Genomic DNA, 25,774 nt, shown 5'->3' with positions numbered 1-25,774 from the left:
CCTCTTATTTTGGTAGATTATGCAAGGTGTATGTTAACTTTTGACTTCAACTGTATAATATATATAAAATATATAAGAAATTAAGAAACGAATATATATATTAGGATTTGTTTCTTTATATATATAATACATACTAATACATGTATCTGAAGAATCTGTAATATCAAGAGCTTTACTTTTCTCCAGAAGTAGAAGTAGGAAAGAGATCTTTACTAAACTTTTACATTCATGCATTTGGCAGATGCTTTTATCCAAAAGGATTACAGATTTACACATTAGGTTCAGACTGACTTTCTTTGCATGCATGTAAATGACTTGCTACCAGAAAGCAGATGACATTATATAATATTCCACATGGACAGACAGAGAGAAAGTCCAAAGCACTGTGCGTTTTGAAATGGCCCATCTGAGCATGGAAATTCTGATATCTGTCTCTCTTGTGTATATAACACCATACCCATTCTCTGAGGGACCGGCCCACTCACACACACACACACACACACACACACACACACACACACACACACACATACACATACACACACCTCATCACCATGGAACACTGACCCAGAATTCCCGGTGCTCTTGATCAGATCAGCACAGTGCGAGCGCTATCCACAATGACACTCCGTAGAGATGCTAGAGGTGAAGGGAGAGAGAGAAAGAGCCTGGATGTTGTTCACATGCAAACCTCCCAGCATGCCCTACATGAGAGGGTGACAATTACAAAACGTAAAAAAGAAAGTTATCTAAAAATTTAACTTAAATTGTACAGTAATAATTAATATTATGCAACTTATTACAATAGTGTGTTGTCAGAATAAACTCAGTTTGTCCAAACCATTTAAATAGACCACAAGAGTGTGTTGCAAGAGGCCTCTGTAGGGTTTCAAAGCCTCATGTTTAAAAAACTATGTCAGTATTGTAATGAAGAGGAAAGGCGAGGAGGGGCGTATTCGATAGAAAAGAAAAAGAGCAGTGGAAATGCAATAGAAGGCTGTGTCTTTTGTTTACCGTGCTGAAATTTCTGTCAGAAATCTATGTAATTTCAATCAAACTACTAAAAATATTTCATAAACTAGCATTTTAAACATCTGAAAATGCAACTGAGGTGAATACATTCTTAATGACAGCTGGAAGCACTCCAAATATTTCAGAAACAAGGTCAAAGGATGTGCAGAAGTTTGTGAACGGTGGGCGTTTCAATTCTGCTGATCTTTCTGTAGAGCGCTGCGGACGCAGATTCAGTGTAGGCCTGGCTATAAGCCGTTCAAAGACAACCCCACTGAGCTTTGGGGCTTAATACAGATCTGTAGGTCTGTTACTATGTAGAATAGTGAAATGATGAATCTGTGCACTCAGCCTCACTGAAGCCACTGCCCTCTAGTGGCACTTCCAGGCCATGCAAGGCAACTAAACTGCAGAGCTGGTGGTATACAGCACATGGAGACTTCATGCGATAACCTTGCGTCTTAAAGGAGCAACGCAAACGTCTATTTTTAAAGTGATCACTGTGCTATAAATACAGCAAAAGCAAACGGATATGGTGAAACACTGAGACGAGTCTGTGAAAGAGAAAGGAGCAGAAGGAAAGATGACTGAGAACGAAAGAGTCAGAAGGTCAGAGAACAGTCAATACGTTAACATTTACCCATAATCTCACTGGGTTAAAAAGAGGACGCGTTTGTGAATGCTAAGTACCAGTGAGTCCCTCACAGGAAGTGATGATGAACATATTCAAATATTTAGAATTAGAACAGAATGTAGTACTTCAAATGTAGAAATGTATCTGATTAGCTCAACTGTTCACCTAATAAAAATTATTTTAAAAAATCAGAATAAGTGAGTTTGGGGTGGGACTGTTTAGCATTTCCATCCCGCATTTCCGGTTGGTGCCACTAGTGGCGCCAATTACTTCACCTTAGTGTTTTTATTTAATGAACATGTTTTCAATGTTATTCAATGGACACATCTTAATCACCAGACATTAGGTTGAATATAGTTTTATTAAGACTTATAATACAGTATTACAGTACTTTACAAATAGTAAAGCTTCAAAACACAAATTTAAAAAAAATGTCAACAGCAGCAAAAGCAAGAGGAGAAACCTGCATGAGAGCAGAGTTTGTGCTTATCGTATGTGCTAAAGACATTCAAGTGAGCTACAAATCACATACAGGACAGCACACGCTAAAACACCTGGGGAAAACACACACAGCTTCTCTCAAGCTGTTTCAAACATAGCTTTCAAAGGTGCACACTGTAATTTTCTTTTATTTTAAAATATAAACAAATGAACGAGTTGTCATTTTGAGAAATGTTTGAAATTTTAATATGAGATAAAGATTCTTATCAGTAGCCTAACAAAATGTGGAGATCACATGATCACCACTTTATCTTGTTTACTCCCTATTTTTGGATACATATGTGACCCCGGACCACAAAACTAATCCTAATTTCTGAAATTAAGATTTATACATAATCTGAAAGCTAAATAAATGAGTTTTCCATTGATGTATGGTTTGTTAGGATAGGACAACTATTTGAAAATCTGGAATCTGAGGGTGCAAAAAAAATAAAAATATCGGTTCAACGTTGTCCAAATGAAATTCTTAGCGATGTATATTACTAATCAAAAATTAGGTTTTGATATATTTACGGTAAGAAATGTACAAAATATCTTAATGGAACATGATCTATACATAAAAGAAAAATTAATTAATAAAATAAAATAAAATTAATAACTTTGACCCATATTTGACCCGTATTGTTGACTGTTGCTACAAATATACCCGTGCTACTTAAGACTGGTTTTGTAGTCCAGGCTCACATATACTGTTCAAAAGTTTAGGGTTGGTAAGATTTTAAAAAATATCAATATCGAAAATAAAACAAATAACAAGATATGTTAAGTGAGCAGCAAATCAGCATATAAGAATGATTTCTGAAGGATCATGTGACACTAAAGACTGGAGTAATAATGCTGAAAATTCAACTTTGCATCACAGAAATAAATTACATTTTGAAATATATTCAAATAGAAAACAGTTATTTTAAATTGAAATAATATTTCGCAATATTACAGATTTTTCTGTATTTTTTATCAAATAAATGCAGGCTTGGTGAGTAGAGAGGACATTAAAAAAAACCTTGTTCATGGATGAATGCAAACATTTCTATACTGACCTTAAAAAAATCATTGAGTGGACCTTTAGTTAATTCAAAAATGAACATTTACACTTCTGAAGTGAGTATATTGAAATAGAATTGAATCTTTATTATGATGAATTGGAATCTTTCATTAATTTGTCACATAAAGGTCCATGTAACATATAGCAGACACACATTAGTCTACACAAACACACATTAGTGCATCGCTCATGACAGTGCTGTCTGCATTACGTCAATCAGGGTTTTCAGCATAAAGTAAAAACAACATAAAACAAATCCAGGATCAGTCTGGTTTCTTCAACATATGATGAATATATTAAACATATGAAAGGATCAATGTTCCAAACCCAAGTATTAAACATGACTGTTGATCATAGTAACTAAATGAAAACCACAACTTTATTTTTATAAATTATATCTACATTTCTGTGTTTAAACTCCATCTGGAAAAAAAAATATAAACAGCAGTCTTTGAAATTTCAAAATCTATTTCTTATTAAAACTTACTTAAAAAATAACACCTGTTCCCTTCAGCTCTAAGGTTTTTTTGAATGTAGGAAAAAACCCTGTTTATTTGGCAATGTTACCATTTATCTTATTTTTCATTGTTATGCTCATTTTGTATGCATATGGAAAATACAGAGAATTCATTGGTCTTCTTATTATCGTCAGGCGAAATCAGGTTTCAAATAAAGCACATAGGGGAAGAAAAAAAAAACTTGCACCAAACCTCTTGACTAACTTAAAGGAGTAGTTCACTTCCAGAACAAAAATGTACAGATAATTTACTCACCCCCTTGTCATCCAAGATGTTTATGTCTTGCTTTCTTTTCTATTCTTTTCTCCACATGGGACTTTAACGGTACCCGAAATGAACTTCCAAAATGCAGTTTAAAAGCAGCTTCAAAGGGCTCTAAACAATCCCATATGATGTTGCTAAAAAGAGCATTATTTTGGGTATTTGGTGTAATGCAATGTTTATGCAGTTTGAGGTTCAATAACATTATTTTCCACATACTGTACATTATTGTTGCTCCTCTCTGCCCTGCCTTTCTGAAACACTTAAATTTTTATAAAACTTATCGTTGATGAAAAGCGAGGTGTTCTCTGATTGGCCCACTGATGAAAAGCAAGGTGTTCTCTGATTGCGCCACGCCATGTAACCATAACACCATGTCTGCATTTTCGATTGTAGAACGTGAAACAACAAGCACTACTCTACCCTGCTCAAAACTCGCCTTTGAATAGTCAGCAGCAAATTATTCGAATATGTAAACGTACTTACAGGCCATCAGTCAGAAGTGCAGACTGTCCTTGCAACGTTAGAATTGCCCCACTTTATAGCCTTAACCCTTTGAGTACAGCTGGCACTGTAAGCTGCTCTCTCGGTTCAGCAAACAGTCCTTTGTGAAATGCGCAGCACTTCACAGTGTTGTAAATATACCTTGATTACAACTAGATAACCACTGATTGCTAGTTATGTCCTCATTTGGAAGGCTAAACAAAGCACTTTCGCAATGAAACACTCTGCATCTCCACAACATCACTACAGCCGGTAAAAGTTACACCTTCTTTCTGCCCATATACATATGGGTGGTGTTAGGCAAATCCACCCACGGCGTGACATGAACTATTGGGGGCGTGTTTGAATGAGCCGTTTTAGAAAGACATGGCTAAGTCTTAACTTTTTCTTTTAAAATTTATTTTTTGTCATTTTTGCCTTTTTTACTGATAGGACAGTAGTGAGACAGGAAATGAAGTAGGAGAGAGAGGGGAGACAGGATTGGGAAAGGTCTGCAAGCCGGGACTCGAACACGGGATGCCCAAAGCGCAATGGCGCTGCACGTCGACACAAGTCTTAACTTTTATAATAAATATCTCTTTGGGTTTGAGACTTTAAGCTTTGCAACTTTACAGATCTTATCTATGCACAAACAGCTTATAACACTCCAAAGACAATGAAAACGAGAAACTGCATCATATGACCCCTTTAACCACAATTGCTCATCTTGTCTAGCTTTGCAATGCGCATGCATACTCTGTGCGCTCTGGTTCAATAAAGTTAGGGTATGTCGAAAGACTCCCATCTGATTTTCTCCTCCAACTACTAAAGAGCATTTGGTCTTCTTTGCACGTTCGCTTTGTAAACACTTGGTTGGAGGAGCAAATGAGATGTTTTTTTTGACATATCCTCACATCACCGAGCTAGAACAGATGAGCATTTGTGTTTATAAAGTTTATAAATTTACATTTATTTAGGAAAATGACAGACCGTTTTGCTAGATAAGACCCTTATTCCTCAGCTGGGATCATTTAGAGCCCATTTGAAGCTGCATTTAAACTGCATTTTTTGATGTTTAAACTCGCAGGCGTCATTGAAGTCCACTATATGGAGAAAATTCCTGAAATGTTTTAGCCTGGGTGTCCCCATGCTGCCTTCCATGCAGCGCGATTTTATTCACGCTGGAAGGTAGCATGGAAACCATGGACCAAATTTTCACCTCAGATAGGGAACCAATCACAGAACGGGGAGGGAGCAGCAAGACGATGACGCCTTCTATGCGACTCACCGAAGCAGTTTGTTTATAACTATGGATCCAGCATGGCAGCAGACGCGAAGTTATCTTTCGATGCAGCCTTAGGTAGTGTTCTAAGTAGTTTAGAACGCAAGTTTATTTTTAAAAAAGAGCAAATTTTGGCATTAAACCATTTCATAACCAAGAAGGATGTTTTTGAAACGATTGGCTATGAGCTACGCACAGGCGCATTTGATAGACATTCGTAGCGCCCAATAAACGGCTCTGGGCATTCGTAAACCACGCCTCAAATACGAGAAAATGAACATGTGGTTCCCAGACCACGAATCATGACGTTGTCATGATGTGGTTTGGCGTTAGCCAGGCTAGAAATGCTTTCCTCAAAAAACAATTTCTTTACGACTGAAGAAAGAAAGAACATCTTGGATGACAAGGGTTGTGAGTAAATTATCTGTACACTTTTGTTCTGGAGGTGAACCAATCCTTAACTGGCAAACTATGATCAACCACCTTTACCAGAAAGATATCCCTTGTTGCACTACATTATTTAATAGGTCAAAATGGCCTGTTGATGTGTTGAAAATGTTCACTGACTAATATCTTCTCTTTAATGCCCACTTTAAAATCTCCCACTCTTATTTCATCTGCAGTTGCAACTGAGCAATGAGTTATTTGTTTCTATGAACACATTTGAGTTCAATAAATAAGAGATACAAGGAATAGCACTGTGTTTGCATTCAGTCAAACACAGCTGATCAATCACAGGATGATGTTAACGTCTACATTGATTTAATTAGGATGTTGAAAAGTTGCAATGACCTAATAGAATTCAATATCTCTCTTAGATCCACTCACATAATGACATGGATACAAACCGAGTGACTTTCCCAGGCTAGATTCTGTTTCGGCAGTCACGAGAGCGTGCTAATTTTACCACCGGCTGACTCTTAAGAAACTAATGCTAAACTCTGCTGTGATGGTGCAAATTGGAATGCGGTGTCGCCATAGTAACACGTTCACTTCTTTTTCAGGTACATGTGAAACTAGCCAACGTGACTGTAAACAACTTGCACTGACTTGTTCTAAAAGATTGCTTTAAAAATAGTAGCGGTTCAGAACCGCTCTGGCTGAACATTTAAGAAAGAAAGGCAGTGAAACGGTAAAGACGGTTAGGTTTACTCACATGATTGGTGCTAATACAAATCAGACATGTTAGCTCAGTTGCAAAACCTAGTGAGTTGCCAACATGTTAACCACATTTTAAAGGAACAGTTCACACAAAAATTTAAATTCAGTTTTTTATACCCCCTCAAAAGAGTTTCTTTCTTATGTTCAACACAAAAGAAGATATTTTGAATAATGTATAGCTGCTGGTAGCCATTGACATCCATAGTATGAACAAAAATACTATGGAAGTCAATGGGGACCAGAAAGTGTTTGATTGCTTTGATTGAAATATCTTCTTTTCTGTTCAGCTGAAGAAAGAAACTCAGTTTTCAAGACAACATGAGGGTGATTAAAGTATGATAAACTTTTAAAGGAGAAGTTCACTTCCAGAACACAAATTTACAGATAATATAGATATACTCACCCCCATATAATCCAAAATATTCATGTCTTTTTTTTCTTCAGTCGTAAAGAAATTGTTTTTTGAGGATAACATTTCAGGATTTTTCTCCATATATTGGTGCCCTGAGTTTGAACTTACAAAATGCAGTTTTGCGAAACGATCGTTTGTTTGTTTGTTTTTATTTACAATTTATATACTTTTTCATTTCAAATGTCTTGCTCTGCCTGAACTCTGTTTTTTTCCGGTCCAAGACAGTTAGGGTATGTTGAAAAACTCCCATCTCATTTTCTCCCTCAACTTCAAAATTGTCCTAAATTGCTGTTTTACCTTTTTTGTTAAGGGTGTTTGATCTTCTTTGCATTTTCACTTTGCAAACACTGGGTCGGTACTTCTGCAGCGATGTAGGATGATTTTTAAATGATTTTTGAAGTTAAGGGAGAAAATAAGATGCGAGTTTCTTTGCATACCCTAACTGCCTTGAACCGGAAAAAACAGAGTTCAGGCAGAGAAAGACAAGAGAGTGTTTGAGGTTAAAAAGTATATAAATTGTAATAAAAAAAATAAAAAATAACCAATCGTTTCACTAGATAAGGCCCTTCTTCCACAGCTGGGTTTGTTTACAACCACATTTGGGATCGTTTAAAGCTGCATTTAAACTGCATTTCGGAAGTTCAGACTCGGGGCACCATTGAAGTCCACTATATGGAGAAAAATCCTGTAATGTTTTCCTCAAAAAACTATTTCTTTACGACTGAAGAAAGAAAGACAAGAACATCTTGGATGACAAGGGGGTGAGTACATTATCTGTACAATTTTCTGGAAGTGAACTTATTTTAGTTAGGATGATACCTAAGTAAACGGCAGACAGCGAAGCAGCTCACTAGAGTTTGAAACAGCTACTTTGTGAATTCAAAGGCAGTGTTGTCATGAAACATCAAAAGTTAAGATCTGACTGAAAACACAACAAAGAGACAGTAGGATTTCCCCCTTGGGGAAAGTATTCTATGCTAGGCATTAGCGACTATACATTTAAAAATCTAACTAGAAGAAGAAGGCTTGGATCAATGAACAATCCAGTCTAAGTTAAATTTACATCAACTGTGGACTCCTTCGGATATTTTTCGTACCTTTTTACATTCCTGCATCCTTTTAAGCTTCAGACTCTGATTGGTCAGTGGTCACACTGCCGTTCTGCTCTCCTACAATCGATTGGTCCTGCGTATTTGTAACTCCGCCCACAGTAAATGTTGGCCCGTCCCCCTCCCTGACAGATTCTGAATCAGTGGATTTCTCCGTTTGCTCAGTCAGATTGGGCCCCTCCCATTTCTCTTCGTCAAGCCGACTGGAGATCGACCAATAGAGATGAGCGTCCAAACGTGCAGCAGCCAATGCCAGCTCTCTCGCAGAACAGGAGGGCGTGTCCACCTTTGAAAGATCATGAACAACTATAGTAAGCATTCATTTAGAAATCTTTATTCCGTGACTGATGACTAAAACAAAAAATCGATTGCATTGATTTACATTCATGTATTTTATACATTTATACACGCATATATTTTAAAAATAAATACATAATATAAAAATTTATTTTAAAAGTCAAAAAACAATTATCTAAAATATTTTAAAATATAAATATTATCTAATTATCACAATATTATTTCTTTAAAAAACTTGTTTATTTTTATTGCAGCTTTACAAACAAATATCTATATATAAATATTAATAAAAAATAAATATTAACAATATAAAATAAGAAAAATAAGACTATTTCTTCAAATAAATAAAAATGGTTTATTAATTAAATACAATTAAATACTAACAATTTAAAAATATTTCATTCATATTAACAAATGATGTATTTATTTATTATTAATTATCACTATTTATTCCATAGGATAGAGGGTGAGAATGTGATTGAAGAATGTGATTGCCTAAGTAGTCTGATTTCTTCCAGTGATGTGTATTTATGACTCATCAAAAACTACAGCAACAGCTAACGCAGAATTTTTGATCATTTACGCACATAAAATCCCATAAGTGAAGAGAGAAATCTCTGATTTGGCTCAATGAAAATGTGCTGGTCAGCCTTGCACAGACAAAAACTTATTACAGAGCCTTTAAACTAGCTAATACAGTGGTTTTAACATACATTATTTAATTAAAAAACTGTATGTTTGTACACAAATATGTTACTCCAGTTAAATGTAAATATTAATTTATTAAAATAAAAAAAAATACCAATATATCACAATTTTATTTCCTTTTTAAATAAAAAAATAAAATGGTTTATTGTAGCTTTATACAAAAATACTCTTTGGCCGAAGGACAGAGAGTGAGAATGTGATTGCGCAGGTAGTTCATGACTCATCCAAAACTACTGCAACACCTGAAGCAACTTGAATCAGAATTCTTGCTCGATTACGCACATAAAATCCCAAAAGTAAAGAGAGAAATCTCTACTTCTGCTCTATAATAAAGTGCCAGTCAGCCTTGCACAGACAGATGATTATTATAGAGCCTTTGAAGCTTAAAAAGCCTTTCTAGTTAAATAAAAATTTTGTAAGGGATTTTGAAGTTAACTAAATACAGTATCTCACAAAAGTGAGTACACCCCTCACATTTCAGCAACCATTTTAGGGGACAATACTATAGAAATGAAACTCGGATATATTTTAGAGTAGTCAATGTGTTGTATAGCAGTACAAATTTACTGTCCCCTGAAAATTACTTAACATACAGCCATTATTGTCAAAATAGCTGGCAACAAAAGTGAGTACACCCTAAGCGAACTTGTCCAAAGTGTCAATTTTTTTTGTTAGTACCATTGTTATCTGGCACTGCCTTAATCATCCTGGGCATGGAATTGACCAGAGCTGCACAGGTTGTTGCTGGAATCATCTTCCATTCCTCTATAATGACATTGCGGAGCTGCTGGATGTTAGACACATGGTGCTTCTCCACCTTCCACTTGAGGATGCCCCACAGGTGCTTATTAGGGTTCAGGTCTGGAGACATACTTGGCCACCCCATCACCTTCAGCTTTCTCAGCAAGGCAGTTGTCATCTTGGTGGTGTGTTTGGGGTCATTATCATGTTGGAAAACTGCCTGTTTGGCCTAGTTTCTGAAGGAAAGGCATCATGTTCTGCTTCAGAATGTACAGTACATAATGGAGTCCATGTTTCCCTCAATGAACTGCAGCTCCCCAGTACCAGCAGCACTCAAGCAGCCCCAGACCATGATGCTACCACCACCATGCTTGACTGTAGGCAAGACACAATTTTCTTGGTACTCCTTACCAGGGCATCGCCACATATACTAGACACCATCTGAGCCAAAAAAGTTTATCTTATAGTCTCATCAGACCACAGGACATGGTTCCAGTAATTCATGCTCTTAAAGATGTTGTCTTCAGCAAACTGTTTGCAGGCTTTCTTGTGAGCCAGCTTCAGATGAGGCTTCCTTCTGGGACGACGCCTATGCAAACCGACTTGTTACAGTATGTGTCCTTTGGTCTGAGCACTGACAAGCTGACCTTCTATGCAATGCTGGCAGCACTCATGTGTCTGTTTTTTGAAGATGTGACGCACAGAACGAGTGCTCAACTTTGTTGATTGACCCTTGCAAGGCCTGTTTCGAATGGAACCCATCTTGGAAAACCTCTGTATGACCCTGACCACTGTAGTGTAACTCAGTTTCAGGGTGTTAGTGAACCTCTAATAGCCTTGGCCATCTTTGTGGAGAGCAATAATTCTAATTCTCAAATCCTCAGAGAGTTCTTTGCCATGAGATGCCATGTTGAACATCCAGTGGTCAGTATGAGAGAATTGTACTTAAAGCACCAAATTTTAACTGCTCGAATACAAGATACACAACTTTGTATGGTCCTGTCAAGCAGACAAAAACATAAACATGATGGATAGGACATGTGGCTTTCCATGGTTAATATTAAATATTGAATATTCAGTTTAAAAAAATTTGAATAATAATTTTGAATTTTTTGACAATTAAGTGATTAGTCTTTTAATATTTTTGTTATCAATTCATTGTTATATTTAAATTTGCCAGAAATAGCATACAGTAAATAAAAGATTAATATAGAGTAGATTCTGTTTTTAATAAATGGACCGATCCTTCGCTGTTTTCGGCAAGGAGAAATTGTAAATACGCGACCGTGTAGAACCAGAAATGACATGTCATCATGTAAATAAGATAAATAAACAACATACTGCTGTTATCACTTTGGGGTACTCACTTTTGTTGCCAGCTATTTTGACAATAATGGCTGTATGTTGAGTAATTTTCAGGGGACAGTAAATCTATACTGCTATACAAGCTGCACACTGACTACTCTAAAATTTATCCAAGTTTCATTTCTATAGTATTGTCCCTTAAGAAGATACTAAAATGGTTGCTGAAATGTGAAGGGTGTACTCACTTTTGTGAGATACTCTAAGTGATGATGCAAACTGTCATGAAATGAAACCCAGATACTTACCAAACAAATAAATACATGCAAATAAAACCGATTTAGCCCAGGTATGGTCAAGGTTGAATTATACAGTTTAGCGTCATTACACTATATTTTTATAGGGATAGTTCACTCAAAAATTACAATTCTGTCATTACTTACTCACCCTCAGTTCTTTCCAACCAAACCCATAAGACCTTTGTTCATTTTCAGAATGCAAATTAAGGTATTTTTCATGAAATATGAGAGCTTTCTGACCCTGCATAGACAGCAACGCAACTGACACATTTAAGGCCCAGAAAGGTAGTAAGGACATGGTTAAAATAGTCCATGTGACATCAGTGGTTCAACCGTAATTTGATGAAGCTACAAGAACACTTTTTGTGCGCAAAGAAAACAAAAATTGTGACTTTTTTTTTAAACAATTTCTTCTCTTCCGTGTCAGTCTTCTACACTCGTTCATGTAGTTGTGTGGCTGCAAAACAAGAAAGCTCTTGGATTTCATCAAAAATATCTTTCAAAGATGAACGAAGGTCTTACGGGTTTGAAACAACATGAGGGTGAGTAATTAATGACAGAATTTTAATTTTTGGGTGAACTATCACTTTAAAGGTCCCATATTGTACACATTTCTGGAGGTTTATTTTAGTTGTTGATGTCCTTAAGAATATATATTTGCGGTATAAGTGCCAAAATCCATCACAATATATTTTTACAGCTCCTTTTTTAGGAGCTCTGTCAAAAACAGGTCGATTTTGGCCCATCTAATTAATATTCATGAGCCTCTCTTCTGATTGGCCTGTTGTTTTCTGAGTGACGCACAGCCAGGCCAACCACAGTTAACTACGGTCATGTATGCTGTAAGCGAGCTCAGAGCAATAGAGAGAGCCTAGCCTGCTGATACTCAACAGGATATTTCAGAATGATCATTAATGTTTTTTCTTTTTCAAACACCGAATGCAGTAAGCTACATAACTGTTGCTTTAGTAAAGCCCCTTTCACAATGCGCGCTGATTCTGGAAAATTACGGGAACGAGCGCTGTGTGAACGCTGAAGCACAGTTTGTTCAGGTTAGTTTCAGTTTAGTGAAACGTACGCGTCACATTACATCTCACATCCAAACGTCATTATGGGTTGTGTGTAAAGCACACACAGATTCCGGAAAACAACTGTGAATCAAACAACTCCGGAACAAATCATGGGAAACATTATCCGTATATTTTCCAGAATGGCTGTGTGAAAGAGGCTGAAGTTGACGTGCCACTGGTCTCTTATATTCACATTGTTCTGAAGCCTGTGCAATGATGTAGTTTCGACATCTATCGACTGAACAGGGTTTTCTCCACTTGTTTTCGTGTTGTTGTTGCTTAGCAATGTTATGGACGCGATGTTGTCTGGGTTTGACAAAAGGAGGGTGGTACGGTGGTTGGTGCTGGGGTGGTGACTGAAGGCAGTGACTGAGTAGATCGGACGTCACATCGTTACGGAAGTCACAGCGGCTCGTGAAAATGAACAGCTACTTTAAGCAGGCTGTGTGCAGTTTACTGTGGATTGACTGTTTTGAAACTCATATGGTAGTTACATAGCCCCTAGACCTCAGTTATCATGAAAAAAGCCAGGAAATTTCGATTTTGACAATATGGGACCTTTAAAAATAACCATAGATTTTTGGTTCCCCAAAAAACATTTAAGTGAACAGTTCTTAAAACAACTTTTTTTTTAAAGAACATTTTATATAATCTAAAGAACCTTTTGTAGATAGTAAAACTTCTATGGATGGTTTCTTCATCAAACCATAAAGAAAAAAAAAAAAACAATAAAGAACTTTATTTCTAAGAGTGTATAGAAAAATATTTGGCCCCAGAACCACAAACTGACCAATTAAAAACCAATTAAAAAATTCCCATTGTGCACCACAATTAGTACCTCAAATGTGTGGTGAAAAGCACCATAATCCACGTCAAAGAATCCCTCGGCCAGCGACATCATGGGACTAAACCTGTGACCCCATAAAAGCTCTTCAGCTAGATAAGAGCTCCGCGCCTGGCAGGTCATACCTGTAGATCAGAATACATCCGTCAATTACTAAACACAAATCAATACATTTCACATTTCACAATATACACTGCTGGTCAAAAGTTTGGGATCAGTAAGATTTTTTATGTATTTTAAAATTGTTCTAATGCTCATCAAGGCTGGGTTTCCTTGATCAAAAATACAGAAGAAAAATGTGAAATATTATTACAATATAAAATTCTGTTTTAATAATAAAAATCTAATTTATTTCTGTGATCAAAGCTAATTTTTCAGCATCATTTCTCAAGTGCTCAGTGTCACATTTACCTTCAGAAATCATTGTAATATGCTAATTTATTATCAGTGCTGGAAATTCCAGCGTTCCAGTGTTCCTAAATAATTTTTTGGAACTTTTTTTAGGATTCTTTGATGAATAAAAAGTTAAAAAAGTACATCATTTATTTAAAATAGAAACCTTTTCTAATAATATACACTACTGTTCAAAAGTTTAGCATTAGTACATTTTTATTCTTTCTTTTTTAAAATTATTACTTTTATTCAGCAAGGATGTGTTAAATTGATAACAAAAGTGATAGCAAAGACTTATATTGTTAGAAAAGATTTACATTTTGAATAAATGCTGTTCTTTTAAACTTTTCATTCAAAAAGTATCACAGGTTCCAAAAAAATATTTGGTAGCACAACTGTTGATAATTGTAATAATAAATCGGCATATTAGAATGATTTCTGAATAATCATGTGACACTGAAGACTGGAGTAATGGCCGATGAAAATTCAGCTTTGCATCACAGAAAAAAAAAATATTTTAATTGATATTAAAATAGAAACCTTTATTTTATATTGTAATAACATTTAGCAGTATTATAGTTTTTTTTCTGTATTTTTAAAATCATTCTAATACGCTGATTTTTGCTATCAGTGCTGGAAACAGTTGTGTTGCTTAATATTTTTTTGGAATCTGTGATACTTTTTTCAGAATTCTTTGATGGATAAAACATTAAAAAGAACAGCATTTATTTAAAATAGAAACCTTTTCTAACAATAAACACTACTGTTCAAAATTTTGGGGTCAAAAAATTTTTTTTTATTAAGAAATTATTACTTTTATTCAGCAAGGATGTGTTAAATTGATTTTAAAAAGTGATAGCAAAGACTTATATTGTTAGAAAAGATTTAAATTTTGAATAAATGCTGTTCTTTTTAACTTTTGGTTCATCAAAGAATCCAGAAAAAAAGTATCACAGGTTCCAAAAAAATATTTGGTAGCACAACTGTTGATAATTCTAATAATAAATCGGCATATTAGAATGATTTCTGAATAATCATGTGACACTGAAGACTGGAGTAATGGCTGATGAAAATCAGCTTTGCATCACAGAATTTTTTTTTTTTTAATGTATATTAAAACAGAAACCATTATTTTATATTGTAATAACATTTTGCAGTATTATTGTTTTTTTCTGTATTTTTGAAATCATTCTAATATGCTGATTTATTATTAGTGCTGGAAAAAGTTGTGTTGCTTAATACTTTTTTGGAACCTGTGATACTTTTTTCAGCATTCTTTGATGGATAAAAAGTTAAAAAGAACAGCATTTATTTAAAATACGAACGTTTTCTAACAATATACACTACTGTTCAAAAGTTTTAAGTCAGTAAATTTTTATTCTTTATTTTTTTAAAGAAATTATTACTTTTATTTAGCAAGGATGTGTTAAATTGATAAAAAGGTGATAGCAAAGACTTTTATTGTTAGAAAAGATTTATATTTGAATAAATGCTGTTCTTCTCAACTTTATATTCATCAAAGAATCCCAAAAAATACTTGGTAGCACAACTGTTGCCAACATTGATATTCTAATAACAAATCAGCATATTAGAATGATTTCTGAAGGATCATGTGACACTGAAAACCGGAGTAATGGCTGATGAAAATTCAGCTTTGCATCACAGGAATAAATTATATTTTAATGTATATAATAAAATAGAAACCATTATTTTACATTGTAATAACATTTTGCAGTTTTAGATCAAATAAATGCAGTCTTGATGAGTTTTACTGATCCCAAACTATTGTATGTAAGTATTTGGTATGCACCTGTAGCTTCTACCATCCCCTCCAGGATGACCACAATCTCAAAGTCCTCTTTCTCCAGCTGAGATTGTGACATGTCCCAGAATGGAGAGCGGACATCGATCTCATGAGAGATCACCAGCGGAGACACCAAGAAGAGACGATCATCCCCCGTCTCAAAACCAACACTGATATCCGTCTGATCCAGTGGGATAAACTCCCCTAAAGAGAAAGACAACCAGTTATTGTTAACCAGATTGTTGTTGTATCATATAACCACCAGGGGGTGCCACTTCAACACTAACTAGGTGCATACGAGGATGCTGATGTTGCAAATGAAACTTGTAAAGGTGGTGAATGCTGTCTTACCCTCCTGTGTCTGTTTGGATTTGATAAGTTTGGCTCTCATGTTGGCGCCCACAATGTGGGAGGATCTCAAATCCCCGACGCGGAACATCAAACAGAGCTTGTCGTCCCGCAATGAAATGACAGCATTACGAGAGAACACCAACGTCTCGGCGCGCTTATTCGGCTGGGAGATCTTCACAAACATACAACCAACCTAGTGAGAGATGGAGAGAAAGAAACTCATTTCCTGGGTGCTGCTCAGTGTTGTTTTAGTATCATTTATGCACTTTGATACACTATTTTTTAAGAAAATACTATTTCAGTCTTTCTAGTTTAAAATTTAATGTTTAATTCAATGTTACTTGTCACTTCTTTGTAACTATTTGTAAAATTTACTAACAATGTCTGAAAATTGTTTCTACACTTTTTTTTCAGAGTAGTATTTGTTCAAAAACAAGCTTTTACTTTATTATTTTTAAAGCAGTTTTTATTTTTGTTTTAGTAATGTATTCATGTCATTTCTGTTTAGCTTCATATGTATTTAAGTTTTAGACATTTTAGTACTTTAACTTCAACCTATTTCATTTCAGTTAGACTAAAAAATGTATATAGGATTTGTGTTTAAATTATGTTAAAGGAACCGTATGTAAGAAATTTATGTCAGTTAATCATAAAATGGCCCTGACATGTCACTGGACATTAAGAAATCATGTTCATTTCAAATACTTATATCACTGACAACAGTGGTCCGGCCAGGATATTGTCATTTAAAAGTGAGAGTTGCAGCCCTCAACTGATGTTATTGTTGTCGTTTTGTGTTTTGGTCTGAGGCTCCACCCTCCAGCTATCTACCAATCACGAAGTCAGTAGAGTTTCGTGAGACGGGTTGCCAGCTATGCTCTAGTTAGTTACAGCTGCTGCTAAGAACGAGTCGGATAAAACATGTATAAAGTTACGAAACCTAAAAGACCTCGTTATGAATCCGAAATACGTCGTGACAAAGTCCGAAATAAAACAAGGATTTGTATAGGAGATGCCTTTGAAAGATGGAGACGGCTGAAAACGGAGAAGAATTTGAAGATAGACGCCAACGTTGTTAATTTTCTCCTGGACAGGTAAGATTCATCTATGTTTGGCTAACTTTGCTTCCGTAGGCTACACAGTAGATTTTCTGCGGTCGCCCGTGCTAAATGCGTTCATAAAAAGCTTTATATCGCACCACGAGCAGGGTATGAAAACAACCTATGTTCCGACTGAAATGTGGTATTACAGTACATCTTTGCGAAATATTTGGCTAATCGCCATCTGTAAATTTTTGCGATACATAATTACTTCACAAAACATCTCTTGTGAAGCATAAACATAATTAACAGAAGAAAAACAAAATTAGGACTCGTCACTTGTCATTAGAAGTTCCTTGTAGCAGCCTACTCCTGCAGCTTAGCTGGCAACCTCGAGTCAGGGGGGAGCGGGAGGGGATACACCGTTCTACAGTATTTTGAAAGTGATTGCAGTACCAGTTTTGGCCACAATCCTACATACGGTTCCTTTAAATTGCTAGTAAATTAAATAATTACAAACAAATTATGAGCAAAAATAATTACAAAGAAACGGTAACACATTTAGGAAGGCTGAAATAGTATTTTCTAGTAAAACATATAGCCTTTATTTTATTTAAAAATTATTTTACAGTTTTTTTCACAGTGTTTATATCCGCTTTATTTCAATTAACTAAATATTTTCACTATTTCCTATTTGAATATATTTTAAGATGTAATTTATTCCTATGATTTCAATTTTTAGCATCATTACTCCTCCAGTCACATGATTCTTCAGAAATCTTGGCCTCTAATATTCTGATTTGCTGCTCAATAACATTTACTATTATTATCATTATGTTGAAAACAGCTGAGTAGAATTTTTTCAGGTTTCTTTGATGAATAGAAAATTCAAAAGAACAGCATTTATCTGAAATAGAAGTCTTTTGTAACATTGTAAATGTCTTTATCATCCCTTTTCATCGATTTAAAGCATCCTTGCTAAATAAAAGCATTAATTTCTATAATTTCTTTCCCAAAACTAAAAAATATACAGACTCCAAGCTGAATTTGAATGGTATGGTGTATAATGCTATGAAAGCTTTTTATTTCAGATAAATGCTGATCTTTGGATCTTTTGATTCATCAAATAATCCTGAAAAAATTTACTCAGCTGTTTTAAATATTGATAATAATAATAAACATTTATTGAACAGCAAATCAGAATATTAGAATGACTTCTGAAGGATCATGTGACACTGAAGACTGGAGTAATAATGCTGGAAATTCAGCTTTGATCGCAGGAATAAATTACATTTTAAAATATATTCAAATAGAAAGCAGATATTTTAAATAGTAAAAATATTTCAAGATTTTACTGTTTTTGCTGTATTTTGAATAACAAATGCAGGCTTGGTGAGCAGAAGAGACAAAAAAACATTAAAAATCTTCACTGTTCAAAACCGTTCACAAACATTTGACTGGTAGTGTACTGAAGTCTATAAGTCTAAATCATAAATCATTTGGCAGGTTATAGACCATATGATTCGAAGACAATTGAGAATGATATGCCAAAGTGTAAGAATAATTATGTCAGTGTTTAACACTAAATAAAAATGAATAAAGATTCAAATATCTAACCCTAAATAAGAGCATTAGAAATGATGCTCACCTTTACAAACCCTACTAATTAAAAAGAAAGTGACACATATGAAGAAAAAGGTTTCTTCTGTTAGTCTGGGTTTAGAAAAGCAGATACTAGAGGACGTGGCATTTAGAGAAAGTGTGTGTTGTGCTCAAGTGTGTGTGTGAAACACAGCCCCCTGGGGGAACATTTAAACCAGGACATAGAGATATAAATGAACTCATCATAACTACAAAAATACATCAAAATAGGCCAGAGAAAGAGATTGAGAAGGGGGTTGAATTTGGCATAAGCGACAGAATTAGAAGAGGAGAAAAGGAAAGACCGACACAGAAACGGAGAGGGTACACACATCTGTGCTCCAAAAAGCATGACTCATTTGCTCTTGGTTATGGATGATATAACTCAGTAGAGCACAGATCAACAAACGAAAGCCACGTGCAATAAAAAAAAACACTGTTTTTCCAGACCACGTCGTACATGGGAATTATGGGGCACTTTCTACAAAAAGAGAGCAAATAGTACTTCAAATGTACCTCAAAAAAAGAAAAAAAAACATTTGCTTTTTCAACAAATAGACAGTAAAAAGAGGTGCTTCACATTCACAAAATAATCAACCTCAGGAGTTTAATGAAATATTATATCTGTTTTAATTTTCCATTTATTTTGTAACCCTGTTACTAAAATCTGGAATATGCACCAATCTGTGATTTTTATTTTCCATAAATATATATATATATATTATTATTATTATTAATAATTAAATATATATTATTAATAATGATAATAAATTAATAAATTCAATGAAATAAAAAATGTATATTGTTAGATAACAAATATTAAAAATATTAAAGTTACAAATTTTAGATAAAAATGATAGAATATATTATATGTTTTTTTTATTAAAAAATGTATATTTATTGACAAATGGAAATCAAAAGAGTGCAAATAAAAACATTTTAACAATAATAATAATAATTTAAGATAATAAATAATATTAAGTATTAATATTAACAATAATAATAAGATATATAGAAGAAATAGTGTTGCTATACATATAAAGTTTTACCAAAAAACAAATAAATAATAAATAAATATATATATATATATATATATATATATATATATATTAATGGTATAGAAATAAAAAAGTATATTAGATAAAAAAAATTACAGTTGAGAAATTAAGATGAAAATGATAGAATATATTGTATGTATATATTATGTAATTTTTATGAAAAATATATATTTATTGACAAATTTATTGGGAATTATATGGCACTTTTTACAAAAAGAGTGCAAATAGTACTTAAAATGCATTTAAAATATTTTTAAAGTTAATAAAAAAGTATTAATATGAACAATATAAATATATATATATAGAAAATAGTGTTGCCATATATATATATATATATATATATATATATATATATGGACTACAAATTTTACCAAAAAATAAATATAATTTTTTTAAAGGTAATAAATAATATTAAGTATTGATATTAACAATATTAAATAATAATATTATTAATATAATCGGAATATAATATTAACAAAATGAATATTTATTTAAATATTTTTGTTGATAATCTTATAATAGTTGGGCCTAATTAATTTGTGACCATGGACCACAAAACCAGTCATAAGGGTCAAGATTGAGATATATACATCATCTGAAAGTTGAATAAATAGGCTACCTATTTGAAAATCTAAATTCTGAAGGTGCAAAAAAAATCTAAATATTGTAAAAATCACCTTTAAAGTTGTCCAAATTAAGTTTTTAGCAAAGAATATTACTAATCAAAAATTAATTACAAAATATCTTCATGGAACATGATCTTTATTTAATATCCTAATGATTTTTGGCATGAAAGAAAAATTGATAATTTTGACCGATACAATGTATTTTTGGCTATTGCTACAAATATACCCGTGCTACTTAAGACTGGTTTTGTGGTCCAGGATCACATACACTCAACATTACAATTTGTATAAAAAATTAAGAAAATATAACTTTTTGATTTCACAGCAGAAAACATGGGATATTTGACACCGAAGTGTATAATATTTTTTAGGAAAGTGGTTTGATCTTACCATGAATGCATTGACCATAGATCCCAGTATGGCTTGTAGCAGGAGTAACATGGTGCCCACAGGACACTGGTCAGTGATGACACGGTGACCGTAGCCAATGGTCGTCTCTGTTTCAATGGAGAAAAGGAATGCGGAGATGAATCCATTAACATTATTGACACATGGAGTCCACGCTTCGTCCTCTAGATGATCCAGATCACCCCTGCCATAAGAATGAGAGAGAGAACGCATTAGAAATCATCCAACAGCAATGGAAATGTTTTGTTTGTGAAAATGTGTCCTTGTCTTTTTTTAAACCACACAGTCTGCCTTTAGTAAATTGGCTCTTGCATCTTACAGCGCAAAGAGGGCCGCTTGTTCTCAAGTGTCCACCCACACAGATTACTTGTGTTCATATCTAGCGTGGACGAAAATGACAGTGTGTGGACGACACAAATGCACTGCATCTATGAGCAGACAACTTGATTGAGAAGTATTCCTCTGGGAAGAAGGGATTTATTTTGCCAATATCAAAAACCAATAATAATTTTAATATTTAAAATGAACATGAAATGAAATACGTATCAATAAGTACAGTCGTGGCCAAAAGTTTTGAGAATGACACAAATATTATATTATTTGTTTTCACAAAGTTTGCTGCTAAACTGCTTTTAGATCTTTGTTTCAGTTGTTTCTGTGATGTACTGAAATATAATTACAAGCACTTCATACGTTTCAAATGTTTTTATCGACAATTACATGACATTTATGCAAAGAGTCAGTATTTGCAGTGTTGGCCCTTCTTTTTCAGGACCTCTGCAATTCGACTGGGCATGCTCTCAATCAACTTCTGGGCCAAATCCTGACTGATAGCAACCCATTATTTCATAATCACTTCTTGGAGTTTGTCAGAATTAGTGGGTTTTTGTTTGTCGGCACCCGCCTCTTGAGGATTGACCACAAGTTTTAAGATCTGGGAAGTTTCCAGGCCATGGACCCAAAATTTCAACGTTTTGGTCCCCGAGCCACTTAGTTATCACTTTTGCCTTATGGCACGGTGCTCCATCGTGCTGGAAAATGCATTGTTCTTCACCAAACTGTTGTTGGATTGTTGGAAGAAGTTGCTGTTGGAGGGTGTTTTGGTACCATTCTTTATTCATGGCTGTGTTTTTGGGCAAAATTGTGAGTGAGCCCACTCTCTTGGATGAGAAGCAACCCCACACATGAATGATCTCAGGATGCTTTACTGTTGGCATGACACAGGACTGATGGTAGCCCTCACCTTTTCTTCTCCGGACAAGCCTTTTGCCAGATGCCCCAAACAATCGGAAAGAGGCTTCATCGGAGAATATGACTTTGCCCCAGTCCTCAGCAGTCCATTCGCCATACTTTTTGCAGAAGATCAATCTGTCCCTGATGTTTTTTTGGAGAGAAGTGGCTTCTTTGCTGCCCTTCTTGACACCAGGCCATCTTCCAAAAGTCTTGGCCTTACTGTGCGTGCCGATGCGCTCACACCTGCCTGCTGCCATCCCTGAGCAAGCTCTGCACTGGTGGCACTCCGATCCCGCAGCTGAATCCTCTTTAGGAGACGATCCGGGCACTTGCTGGACTTTCTTGGACGCCCTGAAGCCTTCTTAACAAGAATTGAACCTCTTTCCTTTGAAGTTCTTGATGATCCTATAAATTGTTGATTTAGGTGCAATCTTAGTAGCCGCAATATCCTTGCCTGTGAAGCCATTTTTATGCAACGCAATGATGGCTGTACGTGTTTCTTTGCTGATCACCATGGTTAACAATGGAAGAACAATGATTTCAAGCATCACCCTCCTTTTAACATGTCAAGTCTGCCATTCTAACCCAATCAGCCTGACATAATGATCTCCAGCCTTGTGCTCATCAACATTCTCACCTGAGTTAACAAGACGATTACTGAAATGATCTCAGCAGGTCCTTTGATGACAGCAATGAAATGCAGTGGAAAGTTTTTTTCGGGATTACATATCACTGCAGTTTCCAAAAAAAATCAGTAAAGGCACTTTTTATTCCTTTTCACACAAAGTATGATTTGAGTCAAAATGTTAATTATTTTACCAAAATAAGAGGGATCATACAAAATGGATGTTATTTTTTATTTAGTACTGACCTGAATAAGATATTTCACTTTACAAAATGGATGCTATTTTTTATTTAGTACTGACCTGAATAAGATATTTCACTTTACATAAAGACGTTTACATATAGTCCACAAGAGAAAATAATAGTTGAATTTATAAAAAATTACCCCATTGATTCTTAATACTGTGTTGTTACCTAATGATCCACAGCTGTGTGTTTTTTTGTTTGTTTCTTTGTTTGTTTGGTAATTGTTGTTCATGAGTCCCTTGTTTGTCCTGAACAGTTAAACTGCCTGCTGTTCTTCAGAAAAATCCTTCAGGTCCCACAAATTCTGTGGTTTTTCAACATTTTTGTGTATTTGAACCCTTTTCAACTGTATGACTGTATGATTTTGAGATTCATCTTTTCACACTGAGGACAACTGAGGGACTCATATGCAACTATTACAGAAGGTTCAAACACTTGCTGATGCTTCAGAAGAAAACAGAATGCATCACCCGGGGGTAAAGATCAGGGTAAATGTAACTTATTTTGTCTTCTGGGAAACATGTAAGTATCTTTTGTAGATTCTAAAGGGCAGTACTAAATGAAAAAAAATATGATATTTAGGCAAAATAAGAAAAATCTACACATCTTCATTCTGTTCAAAAGTTTTCACCCCCGGCTCTTAATGCATTGTTTTTTCCTTTTGAAGCATCAGTGAGCATTTGAACCTTCTGTAATAGTTGCATATGAGTCCCTCAGTTGTCCTCAGTGTGAAAAGATGGATATCAGAATCATACAGTCATTGTTGGAAAGGTTCAATTACACGAAAATGCTGAAAAACCAACGAATTTGTGGGACCTGAAGGATTTTTCTGGAGAACAGCGGGCAGTTTAACTGTTCAAGACAAACAAGGGACTCGTGAACAACTATTACTAAACAAAAAAAAAACAGCTGTGGATCATTCAGGTAACAACACAGTATTTAGAATCAAGCATATGTAAACTTTTGAATAGGGTCAAATTCAATTATTTTCTCTTGTGGACTATATGTAAATGTCTTTTATGTGAAATATCTTATTCAGGTCAGTACTAAATAAAAAATAACACGCATATTGTATGATCCCTCTTATTTTGGTAAAATAATTAACATTTTGCAGATTCTGCAAGGTGTATGTAAACTTTTGACTTAATCTATTATTATTATAAATTTTAAAAAATCTGATTTTTGCATTTAAAAAATTATAAAATATGTAAATATAAAATATGTGTTTGTGTTATTCATACCTGCAGTATGCAATGAGGTACCAAATTGCTCCAAAGAAGAGCCAGGTCACTGCATACGCCATGACAAAAACCAGCAGAGAGCAACGCCAGTTCAGATCCACCAAAGTGGTGAAGATATCCGTCAGGTAGCGGTACGTCTCCCGCATGTTACCGTGCTGCACATTACAACGTCCGTTCTTCTCCACATAGCGCTGCCTCTTACGCTTGCTGCGCCCTGAAGACAAAGACAAAAAAATTAGAGCGAGTAAAAAAAGACACAAAAAGTAGGCAAACACCATCACTGTGCAGCTTACCACAATTCATATTAAAAAAGATGACTGACTGAAGTAAACCTAGGAGTGACACATCCAAAAACTAAAAAAAGATTAAATTAACAGTCGGAAGAACATTAACATCGTGCTCCAGTAGAGGTGTTAAAGCAGGTCAGGCTGTTTCATTACAGGTAAGCAGAACAATATCTTGACTCCTCTCGACTCCTACAGCATCTAAAATGATTTTAATCTTACCCCATCCGAATTTGCCTCTCTCTTGCCCCGCCCCCTGAACTTTCTTCCTGGGCTGATTGGCTTGCGCCTCCCTCGCAGCCATCTTGTCCTGGAAGGACATGTTGTTATTGGTCTGTGGCTTAGTGGGCAGGGCCGTCTCGGTGGTTACAACATTCCCCAGCTCCTCAAATGTGTTCTGTACATCGGTGGGCGGAGCATCCTTTGGGGCCTCCTCCACAGGCTCCTCCCCTTTCTCTGAAACTGGGAGGGACAGGGATTCGGGGCACGAGGAGAAACCGGTGTTGTCCAGTGCCATTGTGTGTGTGTGTAAGTGAATTTGTGAGTGATAATAATGTTTCCAAGTGCCTTATTCTCAGTCGCAGAGTTTCATTTGTGCCTTTGTTTGATATCTGCAAAAAAAAGACAGCGAGAGAGACATAGATAGACACTGATAAAACCAAAAAGACCTAATTAACAAGTTTCACCAATGGGCTGAGAGTTTTATAACATTCTCTCATGACATTCTCAGGATTTCAAAGTCATTTGTACCCACCAAAATGAAAATTATTTCACTTCTTAACATTAATTTTAACCTTGCCTTTTATTGACTGCCCCTGTTGTGCATTAAGCATCCAATTAACTGCCTGAAATTAATAGATTACATTGATGACTTCATGCAATTGAGCCTTAAAAAAAAAATCAATGCACAGTCAAACATCCGATCTGTTATAAGAAGGGCTTTTAGTAAAACACAAAAAAACCCAACAGCACACTGATATGTAACCCTGGACCACCAAACCAGTCATAAGTGGCATTTTTTTTTTATCTGAAAGCTGAATAAATAATCTTTCCATGTATGGTTTGTTAGGATAGGACAATATTTGGCTGAGATTGGAAAAAGCAACGTAAGCCAAAGCAGATCGTAGAAACCGTTGCCACCAACTGT

At 35.0% G+C, this 25,774-nt stretch overlaps 1 protein-coding gene across 1 annotated transcript; it reads right to left on the bottom strand.

Annotated features, from left to right (window-relative positions):
• Positions 1-1,987: 1,987 nt before the first annotated feature.
• kcnj9 (potassium inwardly rectifying channel subfamily J member 9) lies at positions 1,988-25,219 on the bottom strand. The gene is made up of 7 exons (XM_073848199.1): positions 24,850-25,219; positions 24,344-24,557; positions 20,982-21,183; positions 16,227-16,419; positions 15,882-16,079; positions 13,673-13,803; positions 1,988-8,703 (listed from the first exon to the last, which is right to left on the bottom strand). Exons 1-7 carry the CDS (start codon positions 25,142-25,144, stop codon positions 8,428-8,430), a joined length of 1,509 nt encoding a protein of 502 aa, XP_073704300.1. The 5' UTR covers positions 25,145-25,219; the 3' UTR covers positions 1,988-8,427.
• Between the last annotated feature and the right edge of the window lie 555 nt (positions 25,220-25,774).

Source organism: Garra rufa, chromosome 10 (genome assembly GCF_049309525.1).
Source record: "Garra rufa chromosome 10, GarRuf1.0, whole genome shotgun sequence".
Classification (NCBI taxonomy): Eukaryota; Metazoa; Chordata; class Actinopteri; order Cypriniformes; family Cyprinidae; genus Garra; species Garra rufa.
The sequence above is the reverse complement of the archived record's forward strand: the minus strand, read 5'-3'. Positions and strand labels throughout refer to the sequence as shown.